This window comes from Athene cunicularia (genome assembly GCF_003259725.1).
Source record: "Athene cunicularia isolate RWA chromosome 2 unlocalized genomic scaffold, athCun1 chr2_part2, whole genome shotgun sequence".
Classification (NCBI taxonomy): Eukaryota; Metazoa; Chordata; class Aves; order Strigiformes; family Strigidae; genus Athene; species Athene cunicularia.
Genome location: NW_020799096.1, coordinates 2,577,042 through 2,595,943, shown reverse-complemented (window position 1 = coordinate 2,595,943; position 18,902 = coordinate 2,577,042). Strand labels below are relative to the sequence as shown.

The window sequence follows — 18,902 nt, the reverse complement described above, 5'->3', positions numbered from 1 at the left end:
TGTGAAGGGTTATAAGCTCATGCTTTAGAGTACTTGCCTGTTAGTTACCAGTAAGAACTAACAATCAACTTCCTTAATGACAGAAAATAGCAGCAAATCTTTCTGATGAATGCTGGAAACTGGGATCAGACTAGTAGGACCACTTATCTTACATGTAAGTATTCTTGTAGTTCAGGAAAATCTGCCACTTCTAATGCTGCTTCTTAAATATCATTAGACCTTCACTTTTAATGTTAACAGTCAACTCTCACTTGGAGCTCATTTATGAAAATTAACATTCACTCTGATTTCAAATTTTCTAATACTCTCTCAGTTTTTGTGTTCTTATAGTTCTGTTTTCCTTTTAAAGTCAAATTTGAGAAACAAGGGGAAAATAATTAGTTCACACAGCAGTATCTTTGGTCAAAGATCTAAAGTTCAGTTTGAGACTTTACTTCAAGGGACAGTCTTCAGAAATGCTGACATTTTTCCCTACAGCATATCAAGCCACACCAGCTTTACTCATGAGTTCTGGCCCAAGAAGAAAAATTCCCAATCCTTCTAAATTCAGTAAGTCTGCCTGCATAACTACATACACATATCTTAATTCTAATTAAAATTTCATTGAGCATTCTACAAGAAACAACCAGACTTCTACTATATCATGATGTTACGCTGGTGCTCGCTAAAGTACTCCAACAGGGTTTTTCTTGATTTTGCAATGCTATTTATCCCCAATTAGAACTCGATGCACTGCGCTTCAGCAAGAAAGTGAAGCAGGCGTACTAATAGCAGATTACTTTCTTTGTAGTTCATAATTCTAACAGATGACTTGTAAGACCTTCTTATCACTAGTATGCCATGTGACTGCTAGACAACTTGCAGCTTTTCACATCAGTCTCATTTAAGGTGTTTTATAACAGAACCCTAATTCTAGCAACACCTGAGTAATAATTATGGAGAGTACTACTCTATTGCAGGCATTTAAGTAGCATGCAAGATTTCAATATCCAAACTGAAAAAAAATAATTAGTTTACAAAACTGCCTTGTCATGTTTAAGTAAAAAATGTTATGACTTCTTTATCCATAATGAAGACAAAACTGAAATACAAACCTATGTGAATTTTAAATTGATAGTTCTGAAAACCTGTACCACCCGTCTTGATCTCTCCAGCCGGGCATGCAGACTAGAAAGATCAGACAATTTGTTCCAGCTTCAGTACGTAAGTTTCCCTTTTCTGTTAGGGCACATCCCTTAAGTCTGTATCATTTTGCTGTAGTCTAATACACATCTTTTTCAGTTTCATCAGTTAAATCCCAGGAAAGAAGTAACAAAATCAGTTTCTTGTTCAGTTTGATTTCAGTTTTCTGTAAGGAGATGCCAAGACAGCCCAAATAGCTTCTCTACATCTCTAGTATATTAATTTGAACAGAGGCTTAAGGGTATGCACTTTCTTGCTAAAGATTTCCCCTGCCTTCTGCTAATTTTATATGTTTTCAGCTTCAATAACATCAGCTTCAAGAAAAGCAAGTTGCTCTTTTGTGGATTTTTGAAGTCTTGAAGATTGTTTGTGGTACTAGTACATTCTTTCTACTTGCCACTAATCTCTAAGTTCTTGGATAGCAATGATCTTCAGACAGCTTTTTACTGTCCTGTACCAAGGAAGCCTAAATGAGTCAGTCATTCAGGTTATGAATGACTGAAATCTTTTTACTCTGTTTTTATATTTTAGGATGAAAGCAAAGACAAGAAATTGAAATGGAAGTGGCAAAAATAATTAATTCAACAACAACAACAAAAATCAAACATAGGTAGGTCTAGGAACTACCGGGCAACCATCCCAATGCACCGAAAAGGAGGATTCATTTTACTGTGTTTTCTCTAGGACTTTCCCCTCTTTTTTTGGGAGGTAAATAATTGACTTTAATGCCAAGAGTCAGACAGGATGTGTTCTGTGGCAAGTTAGACAAAAGAAACACAAGGATACTGCAGGGAGGGGTGTGTATCTGCATACTACATACTCAAAAAGCTCTTTTAAAAAAAAATTAAACTGAAAGGGGAAAAAAACAAGCAGCAAGGCAGAAAGTGAGGAAACCTCCTTTATATATTTTTCTCAGCACCACCTGTCCAAGACAGATGACCTATCTATTTCTCATTAAGTCAGTCTGACCCAATAACCAGGGTAGAAATACTCAATGATTATCCATCCAGTTTGCTCTTAATTGCCCTTTCTGAGATCCCCCAAACCAGAGACTATCTAAGAATTTAAATCTGGCCCCTGCTGATCAGAAGGATTGTGTAGGGCTCACTACATTAAAATATTCTGAGATAATCAAAGCTAATCATCTTGGCTAGTTTGCTCAGCAAAGCAAATCCTTGGCTAGTTTGCTCAGGAAGAGATTCCAGAAAATATGCCAACACAGTGTGTAGGAACAGTAAACTTGTAGGTCTAAAGCAGAATGACTGTTTTGGTGTCTTGAAGTCTAACAAAATCTGAATTTATTTTAACATTTTCTTCTGTTTTGCCCATTAAGAAAGTTTCAAACTGTCACTGTACTTACTGAAATACACTAAAGAGACAAACTTCAGACCAGATAAACATAGAAGTAAATCACCACAGGGAAAGAGAACTAACTGTTTCTGTAAAATAATCATCATTTCAAGAAACTGATAATAAAAGCCAAGAATTTATATCACTATCTCTAAAAATACTGGTATCCAGAAAGTAATCACAAATCTTATTAAATAACTTACCTTCTTCATGTATTCTGTGACTGGGTTCTGTTGTAAAAATTCAGTACTTTCTCGTGTATAAAATCTCTCTGTGTCAGCAAGAAACTGAGATTCAAAGGATTCTTTATAGACAGTTAGTGTAGGTCCTTTTGCAAATGCATCATCTTCATTCAGCCCCAGCTCCACTACAAAGAGCAAGTAATGACAAAATTGTCTTTTATTAGGTGGTCTCTTGCAAATAAACAGGTACCCTCCTTCTAAATTACACAAAAGTTATCAATTGGCACAGTATTAGCATCACACTTTAAGGCTTTTAAAAGTATACGTTTATTTTGCATTTAAAAAGTAAGCAGCATGAGACATTACTCATGTAAACTGCACCTTTTGATACATTACTAAATGGATGATAGGATTTGGAAAACTTCACTATCTTAAAAGCTAGTTCAAATTCCTCCTCCATTTTTTCCTCTTAGAGTTCCAGATTATACGCATATATGGTTTTCTATTAATGAAACTGGTCATTAACGTGCATGGCAAAACTCTCAATTTCATCCAAATGGGAAAAAAACAATCCCACTCTCCTTTGTAAACTGCTATGCTTCCTACCTTTCAAATTTAGCTCCTAAATAGCTGATTTGTAAACAATGAACACTCTTGCCTATCAGTTGTTCTTTCAAGCTTTACAAATATGATATAATCAAATGTAATTGTGTCAACTGTCTCTACAAATATGAAGTTAAACAATATATAGCTGCATTTATTTTGACTGGACAAGGAGGTCCGATGCTACTTCTGAGCTCTGAAAGGGGATATATATTTGTTTATTTTGAAGAGATTAATAAAACCTTAAATCTCGTTTACCATAAGATTGTACAACTCCACTGATCAGCCTTGTATTGATCGTTTCACCATTTCTTTCCTTTTCAATCAATTTCAACACAGCATTTGTTACCTTAGGAAACAGAGATTAAAAGTTAGTCAAGCACAGAGAAAGCAGCTGGTAGGTCAAGCACAGTATTTCATCAGGAGTGTATTCCTATATTTGAGAGGTCAAACCCCTTGAGAACAAAATTTAAGGACACCTGAACATATAAAATTCCAGACATCACAGACTATGCTACACCTTTAAATTCTACAACGTAATTACAATCTGATTAGTGATGATCTATAAAAGGGTGTGAAAGCACTTGGCCTTTTTTGAAATTTTATTTTTTTTAATTTCAAAAAGCAACTTCTAAACCAAGTTTGTTTTATACCCAAAATACAAGAAAACTTTACACTAAGTGCTGAACTAATTTACACAAAGAAACCAATTAGCTTATGCTGATAAATAATGCGTTGCAACTACTGTTCCTCTAAACTGAAATCCAGCTAATATTTTCATAATATAATACAGTCTTTTCATCATAAAGTACTCGTAAATAAAAGTGAAATCAACATACATAAATATATTTTGTTGTGATGGAATGTCTTGCTTTATATTGTGCCAATTCACTAATTAAAAATATTTGGTTGACCTGAATCTCCCAGGCATCAGTGTAAATTTAAAGAATCACAGTAACATCAGAAGAGACCAAAATCCCAGGCCTCACACAGTCTTGACTCTCAAGCCTTAAGACATTAGCATCAGCTTGTTCTCCTGCATGGCTTGGAAACAGCTGAAGTTGTTACTTCACTTAAGACAAACCCTCTGTGGTTTGTTTTTTTTTTTTTGTTTGTTTTTTTTAAACAAAAGCCAACGGTCCTCTCAGCAAAGAAATAACAGAACAGTCTTGGTATCAAGGTTCAACCACGCAAAGAAAGGCCCATTCCCCCCATATATTTATCTTTTTAACATCATAACGGAGAAGCAGAAGGCTCCCTTTTTATTTTCTGGGCCTGCTCCCTTGCCCCCATCCTCCAATTCTCCTTGGAAGTTACTAACAATATATAAAATTAACCATATAAAACTATAGTTATAACTTATATATAAAAATATATACCTGCTTATTTAATGGCCTGAATAAGCAGTCTCTCCAGGTCACCAAGGCAAGCTAGGAGCAAAGGAAGGGAGAGGAAAGACAGAGTAAAGAAAATATTTATATACATATATGTCTGATAACTCCTTAAGGAAAGCCGTTATAGTACGCTAAATAATCAGAACGTTTCTAATGATTACATTTTGGCACATACTTCTCATGCAACAAGACTGTTTCACAATAAAATTACCATTTGCTTTATTATTAACTCTAAGATGTCCCCTTTTCTGACAGTGATTCACTGACAACTCTGAAAACTAAAAAACCTTGCAAGTTACTCTGCCAACACACAGCTTTTTCTGTTGGCGATTTTCAGACTGACAGTCCCTTAGCATTAGGCTAGTGAAGTTAAGAGGGATGGAAATAAGAATACCAACTGTTTTTCTACCATATGCAAAGTTATTTTAGTGAAGTGGTAAAATAACACATCACTTCCCTAGTGCTTTACCAGCAAGGACAATAATTATCCTTTATAAAAAAAATAAAGTACTTTATCTGACATGCAGAACTTCTGCTGTGTTCTTCCCTTGTTTACATTACATTACAAAAAAAAAATCATCAAGATCATGTATCAATGTTTCAGAACTGTATCAAAATAACTTATATTACAAACCAAATGTTGACTGAAACTTAGCAGCTTGGATGCTAAAAAATTTGTAGAGATGTATTGAAGTCAACAGAAAAAAAAAAAAAAGCAATTTACTTCTCCATTCTATATTTGAAACACTTGACTGAATTTTAAGTGGAATGACAAGGCCACGCTGACGCACAGAGATAACAGTATAAGCAGCAAATACTCAGAAACAGACAACCCTCGACAGTCTAATACTGGTACTACCAATACATACAAGGCAGATTGAACATCTCGCATGTTTAGGCCCATGGAAATTTTACAAATATACTGAAGTGGAAGTATGGAAAGGGGGGAGATTTCCACTTTGCCCACTTCTTCAAAACTTCTGTGAACTCTCTACAAGTTTCAAGGAGCAATCTGCAGGATGATAATGCAGACATGACAGATGGAATGGATAAATCACTCACTTCAAAAAACTACTTACTGAATAAATTTCATATATTCCTTTACGACCCTCATCACACTCACGACGAACCCAATGTCGATTGAGGTAGGCACATATCCCATTCAATACTTTGCTTGAAAACCTATAATCTTCCCACTGTTGAGTGTAGAATTTCAGCACACTCTCATCCATCAAATCTTCACCATCCTGAAATAACAAGTTTGCCAGTACTGTTGGGCAATTTTAAGGTAGAACCAAGATACAGAAGGATGTACAAACTGTGTAATAAATCTACAGCATGCAATGTATTTATAGGAAACACAGTGCTAATACATTTACTTATACATTATTAAAGCACAAGGACAGTATGAAATTTAGAAATTAAAAATACTGGAAAAAAAAATGCACAGCATAGACAAAGCTCCAGAAGACACTCCTATCCCTCCTGTGGGAGAGAGCAAGAGGGGACCACGTTAGAAACAGATAGCAACACCGAGGACTGTGCTAGGTAAGACATGCCAGTGCAATGGTAACACTTTCAACATGACCATTTCCATAAAATATACCACCCACTCCCACTGCTGCTACTTGGGGAGCTGAAACAAGTGAGCAATGGTTGGGGTCTTCTCTAGGAGCCTGTCAGGTAAATGGAACCCTATATTCTTGGGAAAGGGTATGACATCATATTTGCTTGTTACAGGAAAAAAGAAGATAAAGTTGTAACACATGGAACTTCAAGTATCTTTCCAAACTGACCCACTACAGCCTGTATGGACAAGGGAATAAAACCAGGAGTGCATTCCGGATTAGACCTCAGACACCTTTATGCAGCTTCATAAATTAGTTACCCAGCAGACTTGATAGGACACCAAGAATTATTTTATTATCGCTCAAAACTAAAATCCCCAAAGTTAAAAGCATGGTTCCTTTCCAAAAATAACTAGGAACCATTCTCTTACAAAGCTCCAGCTCTATTAGTATTTTATTTATTATATTAAATTAATGGTTACCATCAGGCATTTTCAACATTACAAGCGACCATTTTTTCAGCATTACTAATATGCTCGTCAGTTGATCAGGAAGTCTAGCTATGCTTGTTCAAGATACAGGACAGCTGAAGATGGCACGTAACACTACAACACACAGAAATGCTGTTTTGGCTTGAAGAGGAAAAGGAGCTCACAAGTACACTAAGTGATTAGTCTATGCCTGAGGTAAAGCCTACAAAACATTCTAATGGCTAATGCAGACAAAAGCAAATTTCAAGATTATTCAATTTACTTCCAGTGGCTGCATACACCTCTAGGTTTGCTGATACAAGATTTTTTCAACCCAGCACATATTACTACTACAAATGCGGATTGATCTAATGTCCCATCTTACCTTAAGGAGATTTGTCAAGTAGTTCTTCAGAAACTCTTTTAGCCGTTTGTACAATTCCAAGCCAACAAACTGAGCACCTCCAGGTGTCTGGCCCTTTTTCGATTTAGAAGGAGGTACTCCAGCTCCCCGTGCTTGATTAGATTGGTGTACACTAGTACAGTAGTTATAAACATGACTGATAGGAAAGTTAAGGAATATGTATGTGTCAGCATGAGACATCAAAAATACAATGGAAAACAAAATATATATATATATATATATATAAATAGCTTATTGAAATTAATTACTGTAAATGACTTAACCCTAATACATTACAAGATACATTAGCCCACATAAAATCAAACCAAAGCTACGAAAATAAAGTCATTTTCAACAGAATTATCTGCAGCAGAAATGTGTCAGACTGATGAGTGCACTGCAAATTCTGACGCCAACATTAAATTTACTTAATTCTTACTTAACAGGACCACCGAGAAAACAAAGCATTAGAATCTGCTGATAAGATTCTTTTCAAAGTTTAAATTGAATTTATTTGATGTATTATATTGACCTACAAATATCTAAGCTTTCAATTGAACTGGAAAAAAATTCAACATGAGCCTCAAGCAACATTCAGTAGCTGAACACACGGAGGATAATATTTCTGCAAGCTTTCAAATACAATCTTTTATAAAAGATTTGGCCATTCCGCACTGGAAGAAACAACCACCATAAGAAGCAGTAATGGTGAGACACACATACTCAAATGTGCACAGTAAGATGACATTCACCAAAACCCATTTAAGCATGCAGTAGCAATAATTTTTCCTCTCATATTAATACAGCCTGGAAGACATGCTTATCTGTTAATATAACATTTCAAGAAAACACTCTGTTTTCTTATCTAAACCATTCAAATATTCAGAGTTCTTCCAAAGTGGAAAGTGGAAGTCACATTGCTCAAAACACTTAAAATAAGAAAGCACCCTGAAATAAACTGCACTCCACAAACAAGAAAAACAAACTAACTTGGTAACACTCAAATCGAACTTGATGAGGACTCAGATCTGACAACAAAAAATACTCTAATGACTCACCTGGCAATCAATTAGCCAACAAGAACGAAGCTACTGAACGCTCATGCTTCTACTGACAGTCTGAGGGCCGGCTTTTGAGTCACATCACTTGTTAGAGAACACTGTATTAAGCAATCCAGAAGGTCTAATTTGGTTTTTAACTCATGTTTTAACTAATGGGCCAAGCTTTAACCCCTAGACAGGCTTCCTCCACAGTATGCCACATACTAGGAAATTAATGCATTGCTGACATTTACCTTTTATCTTTCCTTACAGAAAGACCAGCAGAATATAATGGAAGACATCAGCACAATTAAATGCTAAGGGAATTAGATTATAAACCCCAATATATGGTGCATTACAGTCATTATGAACTTGCTTTTAGTATTTAAACAGTAAAGCTCAAGCAGAAGAATCTCTTAAAAATATCCTTTTAACTATTTTGCAATTACTTTTAAAAAAAGCTTAACAGACATGATTTGCCTGTTCAAACCCAGGTGAAAAACCAGGTTTAAGGATTAGAGTATCCTGCATGCCACCAGGAACAAAACTCATGGTCTTCGTGCCAAATTGAAAGGAAATCCTCCTCATGGTCTATACTCATGTCCTTGCCCAGAAAGACATTGCATTCTGTCCAAAAGAGTATCGGTCCTTGCCTACAATTAACACTTTTTGAAAACACACAGCACACGTTTATTTTTTATCTGTTACTTCAACCAGATGCCAAATAATTAGATGCCCCATGATATCAACCAATAACATAAAACCTTAATTTATGCTTAGCAACTGAACTTTTTATCAGCCTCTTATCTCTAATCAGCCACTTATTTCCTGGACATTAATGATTTCTTCCAGCTCCTAGTCATTTGTTTGTTCAACTTTCCTGGCACTGTTGCTAATTTTACCAACTATGCTTCGATTTCAGAATTCCCTGTTCAAGTGAGGAACACCACACAGCATAACAACTCCTTTCTAGATATAAAAACCTTTTCACAAAGAAGTAGGGCTTACCTCACAGTTTAAAATAGTTACTATAAGGTCCTCTGAATTGTGTATGGAAAGTCTCTCCATCACAATACAAGGAATTTAGGGCTGACTCATAAATACCTAGTTGGCAGTCTTGCCTCCTCCTTCCCCTAACTCTCCTATCCCAAGTAGCTTTTCAGCAAGCCTAAATATATGAGGACTGTCCATATGACAGCCAATTCTTAGTTTTTGTGAATACTGCCTGATGAAAATATTATTTCTGTTCTTCTCCAAGAATAATCCCAACATCCTTCAGAAAAATAAAAGACCAAGGTTAGAAGACATAAGCCTTTCTCTAACACCATACATTTTACTATTAAAACCAGGATTCCTTGTAAAATAAACATGGAGAGAAAGTGAGACCTTCTGTCCATGCCTGACAGTAATCAACTCATAGCTGAAGTAAAAATATAGCAGTAATGCCCATCTTTACTTGTTATTTTGGCTTAAGTCTTGCTAGTCAAATTATCCAAGACAGCAATTTTGAAATGCTCTAGTTTAGTTGTTCTATGCAAGTCAAACTGAAGTTAGCTTGCTATGCAGAAGGCAGTTTGCAAACGTAAATAACTCTGACATATTATACATAAAAGAATTCTCTCTTGCACTTTGTTTACAACCTGTGTCCCCATCCGCTAAAGCTAACAACTGACAGAAAGACTGACATATTCAAAACAAAATCAGACTTGCGCTGCTTACAACAAAGTACATGACAGTCCATCTGAGAATCACAACGGGAACGCTATGAAAAGAATTCTTGGTTGCAGAAGGCAAACTGATCCCTTCAACTGCTTCGTATGCTAGAAGCCATATACATATCCAAACAGCTATTAGGAAATGTTTCTGTGGGTGTTTGCACAATTCTACATAGCAATTTGCATACTACAACAAGCAGAAAAGTTAATTTATCAATAGGATAGTTTGCTATTAATATTATTAATAGTGAAGCTGTGCTGATCCCCAAGCTTCTGGGTGCTGAACTTCAGATTTGGCCCAACAGACAAACCATCTACAGGGGGAACAGATCAAGATCAATCTCCCCTAACTTCTACATCTTCCTTACCATGAAGGAGAAGTTACATTTACTTATCTAAATTAAAATTTGAGGTAGAAAATCGCAAGTGAGTTTATAAATAGATTCAGCATTATGCTGTTTAAGATGAAAAATCTTTTCCAGAATTTCTGTGAAACTCTTCAAATCGGGATACAAGAAGCAGGCAAAGACAAATTGATTTTACCACCTTTCTCTTCAGTATAGTTTTCACTACTTTTGACAACCTGGACACAGTCTCTAAAGCTGGGCAGTGCAAAGGTAAAAAATAAAATTCCCATGCTGCCATGCCATAATGAATTTATGGCCTTGTAAGAGATCATTTCCACTGAAGAAAATGATCCTGACACACAACCCACCTGGTAGGGCTTACTTGCCACCCGCTTTTCTAGTATCACAAGAGTCCATGAAGGCAACCAGTGATTTGGACTAGGGAAGTGACTACTGCTATAACTGACCGCTGTCCCTGTTCCCAGATCCTTTGCTGAACAGATCTGAACTTCTGTGACCACACAGGGGAAGTGAAACAGGCTTTCAGTAATAGTGCATATATTTTTTGAGCAAGTACACCACCCAAACACAAGCTTGAGTGCACCATGGTCACCTTTAATCAACCCTCTAACCCAGAAAAGTACCAAAATACTCCATACAGCATTTTTTTCCTCCAGGAAGAACTACAAACAGAAATTATGTGAGACAAATACCAGTTTCGTAATTCAACACAACAAGAAACCACTCCGATTTTACACTGATGGGTGCAAATTACTCAGTTTCACATGAGTTCCTAATCTTAAATTTTTCACAAAGAAAAGAGTTCTGCTGAGGTAAAACTGATTTCCTTTTCAGCAGCACAACTGGGTCCCCACAGTTTTTCCATTTTGCTATGAAAAATTAATATAACTAGAGTAAGTCTGCTTGAGGAACAGATATGTAAAATTTAAAGGTACTGAAAGGGAAGAAGAATTAATACAATGTAGCACAAAACTATAGGGCAGAGAGAAATGACAAAAAAACTTTTGAAAAGGAGGAAGCACACAACAACAAAAGCTGAACAAATCTCTAAGCAGAATTTATCTCATTACTTCTCTGGTCTTTAGAATAAAGATCAATTTTAGACATAAATTTGCTCTTTCACAGTAATTAAATCTATGCTGAGTACTCCATCACCCCAACAGCTGGCCTATAGGAACAAGGTGAGATTAACTTCCATTTCTGTCAAAAAAATTTTATCTTCCTAGATTACACCACAGGCATGCAAGAACAACATATAGAAAATTATTGAAAATACTGACAGGAAAATTGCTAGCAAAGATTATAGAAATTTTGTATTCTTGTAAAACCACTTTTAACACAACCAATACAGCTTACTATATTTTCTAGAGAACAGCTTTACATATTTTATTCAAAATTATTAAAGCCACTTCAACTCCTGTGTGTCCAGAAGATGAGGCTGCGAGAACCTCACAAAACCACCTCACATGCATAAGTAAAGCTGCTAAGAGAAGTGGACATGCCTACGTGACTTTAATGTTTCAAAAGCCAAATGGATGAAGGAAATTTTGCACAAGTTTTTGAGATGATGAGGTTGCCAAAAAGCAATCACTTTTCAGAACAAGTGCTTTAAACACCCACTTCAGCTTTGTAAGGAGCAGCAGAAAAAATCCCCAACAACAAAACAGAAACTTTCATTCTTTTCAGGGAGGTATCAGCAAGAACCTATTTTAATTATGTTCAGTTCATCATCCACTAAGGAAGAATTACCCCCACCAAACATTTCAAAGAACACAAACAAACAAACAATTAAGACCCTGCCCCCAAGCCCACACATTCTCCGTTTGTGTTTCAAGACACTTTATCCTAAAATCAGTTACACGTTTAAATCTTCAGATTAGATACAACTGCACTGTTAAACCATCCTCGTGTTAGTGAGGGAAGGACTGAGGCAGAGACTGAACGGGCTATTACAGCATCAGCCACGCAGCTGCTATGAAAGTCCAGGCATAACTGACCTCAGACATGTTTCTGCAAGTCTGTGACTGGAGAAACAGCAAAAGCCATCTGAGGACTAGTAGATAACTTCACCTTTCCCTCTTCATGGCATAAACTCGGAAGAATCACAGAGAAGCACTCAGTTACAAGGAAAACACAAATTCTCAAATCCAAATGTATATACGAAGTGTACAGTCTTTATGCCAGGAAGCATAAGAACTACTGTAACTGAGGTTGCTTTTAAGTTTAAAGTTCTTTGCATTGACAGAAATTGATTTTGCACAGAATATTCTTGGTTACTATAAAAAGCAAGTAGAACATCAAGTGATCACTGTGGAGAGGAACATATGAAAGGAACTGATAGGACTAATATAAACATATTCTGCACTTCTTTCAAAATGAAGAAGCAATTTTAGAAGTATACACAAACCCACAAAAGGAAAAGTGTATTATATACCCTTCGAACATGTAAACAAATACATTTACTTCTACCTTCACATTCCACACAAGCACTAATTGGCACATGAGAAATGCTATGAAATATTAATCCTGTTTATATTCAGTATGATCCTCGCAGACACCAGAGGTTGATGTATACAAAGTGACCTTGAACAACTTTTCATTAAAGTGGAAGAGTGGCTTAGAGTGAAAAAATTCTCAAGAGAAAGCGTAACAGTTTCTGAGGTTTAAAAGGTGCATACCCTAACACCCCACTTATCTTTTCTGTGCAGAAAAAGCATAATAATCAGTTCAGGAAAAAAAAAAACCCAGCATATCATGCTGCCTGGTAAAAACAGATTCATGTGATCAGAAAATAAAAGATTCTCACAGTTTTAATATACATCTGCCGATCTAAAATCCTACTAAAACACAGGAATTCTAGTGAAAGCCACTAGGACAAGGACTGCAATAGAAACTGCAACTACAAAAGACCTTGGCAAATGAATGCCCAGAGAAGGGTTTCATGGTTTTGCATGGGCAGCATTTACCACAGGAAAAAAAAAATTTAAATGTATTTATACATTCTATTTTATGAAAAAAAAGATTATCCTGAGTCATCCTGTATTTTAAAAATGTAAGCATACTACACTCCATTATTTAATGTTTAACACAATCTTTTCCTTTACCACTTGCTAATATCTCAGGTGAAAAAAAAAAAATAAATCATCTTACAAAACAGATTACAGTAACCTTTGGTTATGTACAATTACTTACATTTGGTTTGATGGATAATCAGTAATTACCACTCTATTAAAACAAGTTAACAAAACTGAATCGCATTAAGCAAATCCAGAAACAAGGAAAATATTTTTCATAAAATAATCGGATGTGACGGAACAACCTAGCCTTCCCTTATAATACTTAAAGAAATTACTGTTGAAAAGAATTACTGTGGCTAATAATGGAACAATAAAAAATGCATTTGTAAAAATCCAATATACAGGTGTAAGATGAGCAAATTTTAGGTTGTAGTAAATTCAGCCATTTTACTTCAATGTTTCACAGAAATGGTATACAATAATGTATTATAGGCACTGTTGAAATCAACTGGGTGATTTTTATACACATATTAGAAAGACTTTGAAAGCCATTTTGGACACTGCAGATGCACTTTTTAGTAGAACAACCACACCTTTCATACTACTGTATAACCTTTGTCTTACCAAAGAAGAGATTTTAAAGTATCTTCATGTAAATAAAAACCTTATTTGTTATAAATTAATGGTCCTTGGAATCTTTAAACAGTCTTATTTTTCCCAATTGTATTTTCTTTAAATATTAAACCCGAAAAAAAGATTCCTCTGCTTTGTATGGGCATATGTTAACTAAACTGTCTAAAAAAATTCCTTAAAAATACTTCTCAGATCGTTTTGTAAATTAAGACAGTGAAAGCATGAGTTTATGCCAAAAAAAGTCATTCTGATATTTCAAATAAAAAGTACACACATATGAAATAAAAGCCCACTACTAAGCTTTCCATTCAACAATCATATCTAGAAATTGAAAAGTTGATGTGGGCTTGGAGGAAGAAAACAGGCATTTCATAAAGTTATACAGCTTTTTGTGTAAGCCACTATGAAAAATTATGCTAGTTTAATATAGCGCAGGAAAGTTTTCTGATAGTCTAGTACCTCGTCTGAGAATCCGCTTAAGATACATAAACCAAGAATAACAAAATCTTTTCATTCTCCCCACTGCAGAGTTTAAATCCAAATGTATGTAAATCCCAATTCATCCTCTCACACCATGAGACCTGAGGAAATATACTGCAGACTCACCATATGATTAGTTTGAAAAACGGGCATCGCCTTCTGCCAAAAAAAGAAAACTAGCACAAGATGTACGAATATGTTATCGTCGCCAAATGGAGTTTAAGCAAAGGTGGCCATAAAGTGACTTACAGCAATATAAATATGACTAACTTGAGTAACTCTGGTAAGCAAAGTAATAGGTCTTCCACCAGCAATTCAAAATAGAACTTCACAACTCAGTACATGCAAGCACAGAGTCCATCTGAGAGAACAAACTGGCACTTTCCTCCAGACTAAATGCCGTGGAGAGATAGTCTGTGTACATTGATACCACAATTTCAGTATCCCTTGACTAACTGCAACAAATTTTTCACTCTTGCAGAACAGCAGGGTTTTTTTTTTTTCCTTTGCATAAAGTGGAGACAAATACTTCTGAGTGAACCACCCTCTCAGGTGCAGGGTACAAAAACTTGCTGAGTACCTGAGTGACTACCGCTGCTCTAACACTGACTTTTACAACCGAGGCTTGTGGCTAACAGCCTTCAATCTAATTGCCATTAAAGGAAAAATAGAGTAAAAAGGCCCGTCCCTCACAATAACGTTGTGTCGTTAGGTCTACTATTCCTAGAAATCTAGTTAGTCTTACTATTTCACTCTTCTGCATGAAGTCAATTCTTGGCATGTAATTCTATGCTAGTTTGCAACACAGCCTGTCACAAGATGTTACTATTGCAGGAGCTACTCTTCAGTACTAGAAGTTACTTAATATCTGGGTAAGGGACAGAAAAGCATTCAGATAAAGGATTTCATTTTCAAGAATCTCACACATGGGGGGAACCCCCCCCCCCCAAATAACAAAAAAACCCCAACAACATGCTCACCTTCCACAGCAAGCACCATTCTAAAGGAATTCTGCTTCTATATGGAAGTTGTAAATTCTCAGTAGGAAACACAGAGAATATACCTCAGAAAGTAACTAAAGTACATTAGAACAGTGATCTTCATAATCATGTAAAGAGTGGTAAAGAAAAATATCACAATGTCCTTAAAGGACTGCTCTTCTGGTTAGGTGCTTTGACATAGCTGGCAGGGCAAAAGAAATCAAAGTACATGCAGCACTGAAAAACATAAAAAAAAAAAAAAAAAAAATACAGCCTGCAATCAGAAGCACAAATGAATCTAAATTAGAAAAGGTAAGGATGGGGATCTTAATAACCACCATTGAGAAACAAGTTATCTTGGTTCATCTCTTCAGTATTCTCAGATCTAGAAAACCCCTGATAACCAAACTCTTTCTTCTCCCACCAGAATGAAGGGGAAAAAACCCACCTTAAGTACAAGCTCTGGCCTGTACTCAGAGACTGAACCTAGTGTCTCACAAAAGGAGACACCCTGAACAAAGAAAATGGAGTGGAGGTAGGATGGACATTCACACTATTTTCACCAAACTGGGTAACTCTTCCAGTTCTTTCACAGATTCACTTGATCAAGGCACAACAAAAACTTCCACACCTCCAATCAATTTTGACTGAAAATTCAATACCAGATACAGGACTAAAGGCAGGTTTGCTGTACATATGTTTCTCTTCCTCTTACAAATTAGAGGGATGAAACAGAATCCACTTCAGGAGCAACATCCTGACAAAAAAAAAAAAAAAAAAAAAAAAAAAAAAAAGAGAGGGGAAAAGGACAAAAGAGGATGAGGTGAACTGTCCACTGTCCAAGATTTCCAAACTGCTGTCACACCCAGCATCCTTGTAGCTAGGGCTGATCTTTAGACCAATTATAACTGCAGATGAAATTAATCTGTACCTGTTCTCCTTTCCAAACCAAGCTGTTTGGTAGGCAGGACTTCTCAAAAATAAAAGTCAGTCAATCTCCTAGGTGGAAGTTATACATACTGCATCTGAAAGGGAAGTAATCTTTTAATCACAACTTCTGAACATGTGCACTTGGTATATGATGCAAAGTGCATTGTTATCTTCATAGTAGATTAAAAACTCTTAGCCTAACCAGCATCAAATATTCTGTGTTATCAGACTATTAAATTAACCCACAAATGAAAGTCAACCACCAAAATTATCCACTAAATTAATTCACTTATGAAAGTAACAAAAAACTAACCGTCCTTAGTTTTGGACCCAACAACTCCTTGAAGCAGCAACAAGAAGGAAATGAGTAGTTAACAGACAACATAACCCTTTTACAGCTTCATTCCAAGTATATTTGAGAACATCAAGAGAGGAAAAAAGCAAGTGTTTTAACATTACCATTACAATAAGTACTTAAGTCTTCAGCTGCCCTGCTTGACAGACCTCACATACAGGAATATATTAAAGGCACTTGGAATAAAAAAACTCTCTCAGATTCTACTACATGTCAGATTTCTATCAGACATTCAACTTTTGCAGACTTGTTTCATTCAGTCAAGAACAATGCTGAACCTAGCACTGCAAGAAATCAGTCAGTTTGAGTCTTACAAAAAGTTCTCACCCTAAACCAAATGTTATTTAATCTTCCCATCACTATTAGAGAAGTATCCTAGAAACACTCAGCAGACTGCTCAGGGTTTTTCCCAGGAGCATGGATTCTGCAGGCACAGATAAAGTTACACATCGACTCTGAGAAAACAAACTTTTCTGTCTCATTAGAAAGTCCACAGAACTACAGAATTACTTTATAGCCTTCAAGCTCCTCTTTTATAAAAGCTCTGTTCTTTCAAAAAGAATTAACATAGACTAAAATTTGTTACCCAGTTTCAAATCAGTGCTAACAACAGCTTTAGACAATAATTTATGTATCAGAACAATAACTTTTATTTAAAAAACCCTCTAAAAATGGATAAAGAAAAAATAGCAGAACTACTTATAGAGGAAACTTATTCAGCCATCATTTCTTCTATCATGTCTACACACTTCACAGTACCAACATATTCTTAAGTAAGGCTTATTGTACCGAGCAATACAAGGTTACAAGAGTGGACACAGAGTAACAGATGCAAAACAGAGGTGGTTCCTCACCAAATCCATTCACATGCCACTTTATAGGTGAAACATAAGAGAAGGATTTCTCACTTTCCTAACAAAGTCCTGAAGTGAAACACTGAAGCTATAACACAGCAAGAGGCACATCTCTCCTTCAAATTAGTTACAAAAGATCCTTACAGACTACCTGACAGAAACAAGTTTCCTACAATCTTCCAAATACTACTTCAGTACACACACCTACAAGGATGAATACAACCCCCTTTTAGCATCTTACAACTGCCAGAATGGGGACATGCTGGAAAATTTCAATAGCTCTCTGATGCAAGCTGATGGGCACATTTTCACTCCAGCTGGAAAATGATAAAACCAACTCAAGAGAAAAGTACTATGAGGTTGACAAGAGAAAAATTTTGCAGATAACCAAACATTATGGCCAGTAAGATCTGGAGCATAATGCCAGAGACTAACATATAAAGGAAAAAGAGTATCTGTTTTCTTCTGGTGTATTGTGGACTTAAAATAGACCTATTAATAAACTCACTTTAAACATCTTCTCTGTCAAAGATAATAGTAAGCAAACCTGAAATTCAGAGGTATCCACAATTATGAAAACAGTTTTCCAGACAACAGAATGTACCTGCTTATTTGCCAGAACAATAGAAAAGCCTAATCTTCAAAATGAAAGCATTCTTAAAAGCCACTAAGTCAAATAGTTATTTTGAGTTTAGAAAAGTAAAAAGCTATCTCCAACCTAGTAACAGTGAAAGTACTGGCTTAGGTATTAGGATACGTGTAGAGTTCCATGTATCTGGATTTTGCCATACTTTGTCTGGTGTAAACCTGTTGAATCCCAGCTCTTAGATCATCCCATATCTGGTCAAGACCAATCTGTTTAAGTCCATGTGGGTTCTGACTCCTATTCGATGACATTTTGTATTTCCTGTAAAGTCTTCCAGTGCAGCAGCCTGAGATCTGGTTATTCCTCCATCAGAATCACAAGTCAAGGAACATTCTAAACTCAAGTGCAGCAACTCAGTGAGATATTCTTTACATACAAAGAGAAATGTTTCCCAGGAAAATAATCTGCAAAAGGAAAAGAAAATATACACGTTATATGACATTCACACTAGAGAAAAAAGATACAAAATTAATTATTTCACGGAAACATTTTCATTTACACAGATGGGAAATCCACTGACACCTGAAATACTAGAACCAAGGAACATAATTTTACAATTCAGTAATCTACTACAAAATGCAACTGTTAGTGCCCAGATCTGTCCAAAGCCTGCAGGTACTTATGTCAGTGCTGCTGACAACAAAACCCTAATGCTAATAAGAAAACATAACAGCAAAAATCTTTCCAAGCAGCACACTATCCTACTAAGAAGTGTTTCCTCCCTATACAACA

The 18,902-nt window shown here is 35.9% G+C and overlaps 1 protein-coding gene across 1 annotated transcript in view; it reads right to left on the bottom strand.

The window, feature by feature from the left end:
- Nucleotides 1-18,579, bottom strand: part of CUL1 (cullin 1) — a 38,775-nt gene extending 20,196 nt beyond the window's left edge. Inside the window, exons 1-6 of the mRNA XM_026843958.1 lie at nucleotides 18,282-18,579; nucleotides 7,135-7,309; nucleotides 5,791-5,958; nucleotides 4,697-4,747; nucleotides 3,576-3,666; nucleotides 2,736-2,899 (exon numbers count right to left, since the gene is read on the bottom strand). Coding sequence (XP_026699759.1) covers nucleotides 2,736-2,899; nucleotides 3,576-3,666; nucleotides 4,697-4,747; nucleotides 5,791-5,958; nucleotides 7,135-7,309; nucleotides 18,282-18,421 — 789 coding nt within the window. The 5' untranslated portion in view covers nucleotides 18,422-18,579. The remainder of the gene's footprint in view (nucleotides 1-2,735; nucleotides 2,900-3,575; nucleotides 3,667-4,696; nucleotides 4,748-5,790; nucleotides 5,959-7,134; nucleotides 7,310-18,281) is intronic.
- Between the last annotated feature and the right edge of the window lie 323 nt (nucleotides 18,580-18,902).